The sequence below is a fragment of the Clupea harengus genome, chromosome 11 (assembly GCF_900700415.2).
Source record: "Clupea harengus chromosome 11, Ch_v2.0.2, whole genome shotgun sequence".
NCBI classification, from domain to species: Eukaryota; Metazoa; Chordata; class Actinopteri; order Clupeiformes; family Clupeidae; genus Clupea; species Clupea harengus.
The window spans coordinates 7310235-7319644 of NC_045162.1; the positions used below are offsets into that span (position 1 = coordinate 7310235).

The window sequence follows — 9410 nt, forward strand, 5'->3', positions numbered from 1 at the left end:
AACTGTCCTGTGGGTTTGGAGGACAGTTTGTGTTTTAGTCTGAAGGTGGCACCCTGTCACCACCCACCCACCTCATTCTCTTCCTGTATGTTCTTACTCTTTTTTTGCTTCTCAGGAGCACTTGCCAACATTCTACAAGAAACCAGTGTTCCCATCATCGGTGACGTTGTGTGTAACGCCCCAGATTACTATGACAACCAAATCACCACCAGCATGTTCTGCGCTGGATTTGAGAAGGGTGGGAGTGATGCCTGCCAGGTATGTATCTGAACACTGTTCTAAAGGTGTGTTCTCTGGACTAGAAAATCAAGCATAAAGCAATCTAAAATTAAGGGGAAAAATTATTCTAAACATTTGTGCCAGTGTGAATTGCCTCTGCTATTCCCAATAACCTTAATAATGTCCCTTTGCAGTTTTTTTTTTGTGTTGATTTGTCAGTGCATTTGTGGATGTGATTGTATGCGTCACCCAATTCCATTTTATTCTCTTACTTTATATTGTCTATGGAAAAGATTGAGCCTTATGTTGTCATTTTAGGGAGACAGCGGTGGGCCCTTTGTGGTGGAGGATTGCCTGTCTAAGACCAGTCGCTACCGGCTGCTGGGCGTGGTGAGCTGGGGCACAGGCTGTGCCATGGCCAAGAAGCCCGGTGTTTACACCAGAGTGTCCCGCTTCCTGCCATGGGTATCCACTGCTATGAGGGTGGGTATCAGCAGACACACAGGCATACACACAAACACAAACCTGCTTTACCAGTATGCCACAAACAGGCCACAAGGACAGTTACATGCGGGTGCTGTGGATTCTACAATGCTGTCAGCAGGCCAGTGCACTAAACCCTCTCTCTCTCTTTCTCTCTTTTTTTCTCTATCTATCTATCTATCTACCTACATGCCTACCTATTTATCTATCTATCTATCTATCTCGCAGACCTATGAGGGCACTTCTGGAGTACATAAGATGGCCCGAACGTGAACTGTGGAAACACCAGTCTGTCAGATGAGACAAACTAATATTTTCCTTGAGTGCTCCTGAAACCACCTAGGGGAAGTAACACTAATAGCACTTGACTCAAGGATTCCCTATCAGTCCTTTCTTAGGAACCTGATCCTAACTCTGGATTGATGCTTGAATGCTAAATTGTCACAAAAAAAAGGATCTATGATAAATATAAATATGTATATATATATTTATATATATATAAACATAAATATATATATGTATTTATATATATATCTGGCTCTGGCATAAAAGTGAAGAAATTAGCCCGTGTTTGTATGAAAAGGACCATGATTGTGCCTTGCAAATTAAGAGCTTGCTTTGCATGATGACAACAAACATGTCATCTCATGTAGCAAAGACAAACTGGTGTATTTATAAGCAGTGTGTATACATAACCTCTGTTACAATGAGTGATATGAACAGAAATGGGTATTGCCCAGCCTTATTAATCTCTAGTAAAACATCATACTCCCTTTTCATCTCTTGGAGACAAACAATTGTAATTGCGCATTAGACAGCATTCTGTGGAAGTGTGATCAGACACTGTTTCAATGGGCATATCTGATGTTTTTTAAACCGCTTTGTACAGACCTGATAAATCACTAAGTGCAATTTTTCTTTAAAAGGAGATACAAGTTTTGGCAAATTTTGACAACTTTCTCAGATTTTCCATTTACCTTACGTGCAGTTATTCATCCAAGACATGCTGTCAGTCCAAAACATTTGGTATCCAAATGTTGTTTTCTCTTTGCCCTTCTGTGTTTTTTTATTACGCTAAAGTTAGAAAAAGGTTTTCTGGCTCCAGTTCTTCTATATGTATGCCAAAGTCATCACACATCTGCCTCAAGAGACGCTTTTATGCCAAATAGTGCCATTTGTACACAAATGATTTCACAAAATATTGGTATGCGTTACGATATTAAGTCTGTTCATGTGTGTACCGACCTTCCATACTGTACTTGTTTCAGACTGGAGCCCTGTTTTACTATCACTTGTTAGTCAGGGCCTTAGCCTTTTAAAACTGAAACAAAAACAAAATGCTGTTGCTAAGAGACGGACAATTGGGCCCTAAGTATGTCGAGGACTGCATTGAAGGTAAGGGGAAATTGTGTGGAAATTTCGTTTTTGGTAAAGATGAACCTTTTTGTGACAGTATTTCTCATGAACTATTGGTTTGAGCCACAGCCAGAGTAATTTTTCAATACATAGAGGTAAAAGTAAAAAATATATGAATTTTTTATTTTGTAATCAATGTTTCGTTAATGTTTTTTTTTGTTTGTTGTAAATATTTGTAGCTCTGTTTAATTTAGTCTTTTTGACATGTTGTTTATGATTCTTAGTGACTATAATAGAAAGTCTTGTCCCACTTTATTGACAGTAGCTTCATCTACAATGTACTAAAGCATATCATTGTATTGGTTAAGATGTTTTGACACAGTGTACTTCACATGTGAGTGTTACATGTTTCTGAACTAAATACTGAAAACAAGTATATCTTGTAACATTAGGTTATTATATGAGAAGTACACTGTACTAAATATTTAATTTATAATTAAGAACATTGCACCTCGGTCTACTTTATTTGAATGCTTTGGTTTGCTTGGTTTTGTTGTAAGTAATTGATCAAGTGGTAGCATTCATCTAGCCTGGCACTGCCTTTTCACTAATACCACTTTGTTCTTCGTGGCCGTGTGATCAGAAATGGCCGTACTTCAAAAGTATATTTAAATCGTATCAGCACCCTGGCACTATCCAGTGCTGCTTATTTCCTAAAGATAACTCTTCTCTTTGGCTGTATTACTGATAGCCAAACCAGGTAATCCGCTCTAGACACTACTCGAGCGAGGGCTGTGAGACTATGGCTGTATCACTGATAGCCAAACCAGGTAATCCACTCTAGACACTACTCGAGCGAGGGCTGCCAGACTATACCTCAGCAGAGACTGAGCAGACATGCAACAGAGCCATGCCAGGCTAGCTTTCTTCTACCCTTCCAGGATATAATTACAGGACAACTATTGTAACCCTATCACAACAACAGTGTAGTGTAAACATTTCTCTTTCTGTAAACCACAGCCTGTATTCTGTCTCTCTCTCTCTCTCTCTCTCTCTCTCTTTCTCGCTCTCTCTCTCTCTCTCTCTCTCTCTCCCTCTCTCTCTTTCTCTATCTCCCAGTCTTTCAGCTGAGGCTTCAGCTTATGGGGAAGCTGTCCCCTACTGCAGATTTCAATATGACATGAGATTGTGATGGTTTCACGGGTGACATTTCCTAGTCTACACAGTTTGTTTGTGGTTTACCTTTCACGTGTTTCACTATCTCCATGAAAAACATCAAATTAATTTGTGAATGAATGTATATTTTAAGTTTCCAGACTGAAAAATATGATATGATCTATTGTTGTTCATATCTTAAACCAGAGACATGTACTGTGATATTAAACGCTGTAAAATTAAATAAAGTTTTAATTTAGCATGTTGCGTACGTATGTGGTTTTGGTGTCTACCATCTGGATTTCTTTTTGTCGTTGTGTCACCCTTTTAGACGTAAGTAACAAGAGGGAGCTCAAGTATTCTCCACCTTCGGAGACACCCTTTTGAATCACAATTACCATTAGCCAAATTACTTCATTACATAACTGCATAATGTACATATATAAACATCCTCCAGTCTATTTATGCTCTTTTCTCCATGTCTCCTGACTAACCTCAAAAACCTGTTCAGATATTTATAGACGTGGCACAAGGACTAATCTCACACGTGTGCGTGGCCTTTAAGAGAAGAATGTAACACCTACTTGCACTGACAGGAAATAAACTGTGATTGTAAGAGAGTAAATTATTTTGTTTGTTTCCACAAAAGCCTATTGATCTTTTTGAGGCCATTGGTCTTGTACCTGATACACATTAACCATTTTGTCACAAGATCCATACCAACCAATTTATAGTGAAACATTATTTTTATAACAGGAAGCACCATATATAATGACCAAATTAAGACCAAATGCATTGACATGTGATGTGCCCAGACCAGGACATAATGTGCCCCTTGCCATTTTTCCCACAATGCCATAGTGTTCAAGAGACACATTTGCCTGGGAGGTGCCATGCATGGCTGACTTAGGTGTTTCTCCTTTGGCAACCTCGATTGCTTTCTGGGGATTTGTGCAGAGTCAAATCTCATCCCTGGTGGCCATTTGCTTTGTAAATCCACCTGCTGACTGGAAGTCTGTGTTGATGGGCCAAATTGTCTCATTATTACATACACAGGTAACATTGAGTTATAACCTTCCTGAACATTTACAATTTAATCTGAGAGCAATAAAGTGGGAACTGAGAAAACATTTTCACTTTCGCCAAACGTTCAGAAAAAGTGACAATGGATCTCCACTTTTTTCTCAGAGCTCATGTGTGAGGCTGTGTGTCCTTTTCCTTGATGAAGGCAGGTTTAAGGCATGGCTGACTGTTTTGGAAGTAAAATAACTTTCCTTCATGCCCAAATGATTTTGCTGCGACAGCTCGAAGGGAAAGTGTGAGGTGACCAAAAACACATTATTCCAGGAAGTCATTGCCTCCTTCCTTCTGTGGTATACTTGTTCAACCTGTTTGAAATACCTGCTTTTAAGGAACCTCAACAGATGAGCGAATAGCTGTGATTTTCTGTCCTCTTTCCGCAATGTTTTGAAATCAGTACGACCACTTGGAAAGCTTCTTTTTCTCTCATGTTGTAGTGGTTTTGTATCCATAACTGAAGATCAGGATCTATATTGCCAAAACCGTTTTGGTGGATGGGTAACTGCCTACCAGGTGACCAGGATAACTTCATCTGCAGCTGAAGGATAGCGCTCAGGCCATGTCTCTGAATTGGCTCCTGGGGAGATTGTGTCTGCCACATCTCCTGAGCATAGTGCTTCTGCTTTACCTGAATGTCACCTGGACTTTACAAGGTAAGGATTTGTGCTGTCAGAGCCATAACGACATGATTTCTAATTCATCTTGCATAGATTGAGTCATGATTTGAAGGAAACATGGCGGAAAATCAGATTTAATGCTTGTTATCTTTTAGTCAGGTCGGGCAGAAAGTACAGTAGAACTGACTGATGTGAATATGACACCCTCTAACAGATTCCCCATTTTCCTCAGTAAAACATGTTAAACTCAAACTTCATATTACCCATAATGAAACAATTTGAAAAAGATTGGACACGTGTTCTATATATCTAGTTTGAATTTTACAGGGAAAGGGGGAAAAACACTGCACTTTTTAATTGCTTATATTCTACATTCACTTTTGTTTTTGACAACAAAAACTATATTTTGCTCGTTTGTTGGTGTATGGATTTGTGCTGTTATCTAAATAAAATGTTTTTTTTTTACCTATTCTTACAAAAGGCATTGGCTCTGAGAGGACAAAAAGATTTCTTGTCATTGGCAGGAAATTGAATAGTGAAAATCAATGCATTTCATAGTCAAATTAATCCAGATTTAAACTCCAGAATTACATCCGCACTGATAAACTACGGATACATATGGACTAATACGGATATTGACATCCATTACTTGACATTTGATCACTCTCACTCATTGTTACTGGGTTTCTTCAGAATCCCCTTATACTCAGGAACCTGGAAACATAACGTCAGCCACTAGTGAGATGGTCACTTTCAAATGTGGGATCCTGGCGTCTAAAGGAAACGTCACCTTCACAATCCAAGGAAGTAACAACAAAACCCTAAACTGTCCAGGGAATATTTCACACGAGTGGACAGTCGAAGTGAGTCTGCCAAAGAAAGAACGACAGACATTGATACATTTTTTTTATCAAATTCATCAACTACACTGTAATCCTCACTGTAATCTTCATTGTAATCCTCACTGTAATGACTGTAATTCCATTGTAATTGTAATGTTCAGTTGATACTCCCTTCTCTTCTTCTACCTTTGTCCATATGTGAACAGATCAAAGCTGTCTGTGACAATGTCTATTCTTTTACCTGTCTTTTTGTTGTCCTTCCTCAGTCATTAAAATGGTCGTGTTCTGTAACTGAGGATGAAGTACTGGCTGTTTGGACCATCACTGGTGCATCACTGTCTGATAATGGCACCATGTTCAGGTGTAAGGCGCCAGGGCAGCCGGAAGTCGTTGGATACCTCTGGGTTTATGGTATTAAACGTTTGATTTTTAAATTTCAACAAAATAACTCATCGTCATTGATTATATGTTCTTTACACATGTGTGCTACTGTTGTGTGGCTTGTATATCTGAGGTTTACTCTGTCTGTCTGTCTGTCTGTCTGTCTGTCTGTCTGTCTGTCTCAGTAAGCAGCAACTACTTTGGTATTCTCATCGGCTGTGTGATCGGTGGCTTTTTTGGCATCCTTATCGTCTTTGGCCTGACATATGTGTTCCTCCAGAGATCAGAAACGTTTCGAGAATGCTTCAGTGAGTGCCCTACCTCCTTGCCTCTACGCACTGCTCAACACTCACAGAGAATCTGCTCAAAAAGATTGATAGCATTTGGTGGAAAAATAAGATGGTAATTCTCCTCTATTTCTTGACGGTTAATGTCACATCATACGTTCATCATTCTGTTTGTCTGATTTGTCTGTTCTACAGGAGGAAAGTCAGAAGATGATGAATGCACAATAATGGAGGAGTCAAAGGGGCACTGACCTGCCTTCTTTTAAGCAGCAGTGTCATAGTACAGAAAAAGCCAACAAGCCTTATAATTTAGTCCAGTTTTTATGGTTGGAACAATCGCTTGTGTAACCATTATTACACTTTTATTTTTGCTATGGTAGGAGATCAGACATAGACATGCAATTTCACACTTTGCCCAGGAGATGGCGTCTCTTCAAGGTATAGATTTCCAGCTTCTGTTTACTTTACGATCTACAATGATTTACCATTATATTGTAATAAGTAATAAGGTTGTGTTTACTTTTTGTCTGTTTACATTGTTTTTAATCCTCAATATTCCCATCAATGGGTTGATGTTTTGCGTGCATGACTGAGAGTGTATGTGTGAATCATAACAACTGCAGGGTCCGTCTTGAAAAATAGAAACAGTTCTAGACGAACAGTGGGGAAAGTCGATCAATATTGACACAGATGGCTTCCTTGGCCTTTGAAGAATAGTTACTGTAATCATCCACATGTCTTTTGCTCTGAGAAATAACTATACTTATAAATAAATATGAACTTCAATATAAAGTAAATATGAATCTACTTTAATTTATTTTTTGCACTTTTTGTCAACCTAAAGGGTTAACTGTAAAACCCATTACAGCACACGATATTTGATATGATCATTATTATCGTCTTGTCTTTGTCTTGATTTAACCTGTTACTTTTAGTTGATCTGAAACTATCTGAATTATATAAAAGAACTCTGAGCATTTTAGACAGACTCTACTTCTGGGGGGCAAAGTGTGCCCCTCAACTACCCCCTCTCTCTTTGAAGGGGGTTTCTTCCCCAGTTGTCCCAACCACAGACCACCCCTAGCAAATACAGCACGTACAATGAAAGATAATCATTAGGTGTGAGTGGTTTGTTTGTACTGTCAAATTCTCCCCCCCTTTCACCAGATAAGTGAGTGGGATTCACTTGTATTATCACTAATTATTAACCTCATGTTTCGGGCATTCTTGCTTCTGACCCTCATGTCACGTCAAGATGTCCCCACTCATTGGTTTTAATCTTACTTCATAGATGAACATAGATGAACAGCCTGTTCCATTCTTTGTATGCTTTCTTGCTTCATCTTAACTTTGTTTCAGCTTTTGATAAATAAAGCAGACAGTCTATCTAGTTATTGTGATCTCATGTACTGGTGTAGTGTGTAAACATGTACATACGCTTCATGTCCTGCTATCCTGACATATCACATATTTTACTGCATTATCACTAACAAAGTAGACGGGCTCCTATTACTCGGCTCCGGAGTCGGATAAATAGCGCCAGACATTAAGGCATTGCTAGATAATGGTGGGTAATAGTACATAATAATGGCTGCCCCTCCCCCTGCCTGAGACTGTTGCTATGAGTGACTCCTGTGTTTAGGTAAGGTGGTGGTGGAATATTCCACAGATGCATTGTGCCGAGGATCCTCCCCAACCCAGAGGTCTGTTTGCCTCCAGGCAGCATCACCTTCCTCTGTCTCCTGTGGCCTTCTCTTAAGAGGGTTAGGTCAATTCTCTGGTTAATAGAAGTTTCTTTCCAGAAAATGGATCAGGAGGGAGTGTTTTTTTTATTATTACTGTCCACTGCCTATCTGAGTTGTCTTTTTTGCATTGTGGTTTTGATTTAGATTATTTCATATTCAAATTATCAAAACAACATTTTTTTTAAGGACTACAAAATATAAAAATAACTTGCTGCCTCTGCTGAATCTTAGCAGGTATAATAGCCATGTCCGTACATCATCTTAAACAATATGTTGGATAAGGTCTGAAAAACAGCACTGTGAAACAGTGTTTCTAAACCATTTCCACTGTTGTGGAATAGATTTATTGGTTAATAAGTATCAAGGAGGAGAAACATCACAATCTTGGTTTGCCACATGACCTAGCATCGCAACTAAGAGGGTAACCTTTTTTGCAACAAGTTGGGACCTTGACAGAGTTCACCCCTATAGTATGTGCTGATCATTTTTGCGCAACTAAATGACAATGTAAAAACCATCACTAAAATGTTTCTGCCAATCATATTTCCATGACTATATGCAATTTTCTAGAAACAAAAAAGAAAGTTTTTTAATCCTTGAGTCCTAGCTTGACCCATACACAGACTCAATGCGAACCTAGTGTTTGGGGAACAATTATGAAGGGGGCAAGTGTGACAGGTGACAACAGCGAACGGTGGCAAGGGCAGCCATCGCTCACCCTAGGCTTTGTTTTGGATGTACACAATAAGGAGGAGTCGGCATTCTAGGTAAGAACAAGAAGTTGATAAAGCCTTTTTGGAGGTCACTATCATCTGTCACACTGACCAGACAACTTGAACCAACAGAGAGAATATCTTCAGCTCAGGTAAGGCTACCTGGACCCTGAAAAATTACTATGATTCATCTTAAAGATTCAGATTATAATCAAAACTGTGTTCAGATGAATGCTTGTTTTAGAGATGCTACAAGCTTTGTACTATGTGATGATATCCAGCTGTATGTGTTCCACAAACGTTTTAGTGCATTTGTAACTTACTACAAAAATATGTGATACGAATTAGTATTTAAAAATACTTTTGACAAAACAAAATGGTTGACTGAATTGGTGAAACCATACCAACTAAAGTAGGCCTACTATAAGCGGTGACTGCCAAAGACATGTTCACTTTAATCTGAAAAACCAAAGAGCCAAAAATGTGAAGCCATAAACTGATACATTAACAACAGAATGGGGCCACAGACTTT

The 9410-nt window shown here is 39.0% G+C and overlaps 1 protein-coding gene across 1 annotated transcript in view; it reads left to right on the forward strand.

Annotated features, from left to right (window-relative positions):
• The window catches only part of hpn (hepsin), a 14405-nt gene extending 10932 nt beyond the window's left edge, over positions 1–3473 (forward strand). Inside the window, exons 11-13 of the mRNA XM_012818152.3 lie at positions 116–258; positions 538–702; positions 931–3473. Of these exons, the coding sequence (XP_012673606.1) occupies positions 116–258; positions 538–702; positions 931–975 (353 nt within the window). The 3' untranslated portion in view covers positions 976–3473. The remainder of the gene's footprint in view (positions 1–115; positions 259–537; positions 703–930) is intronic.
• Positions 3474–9410: the final 5937 nt, after the last annotated feature.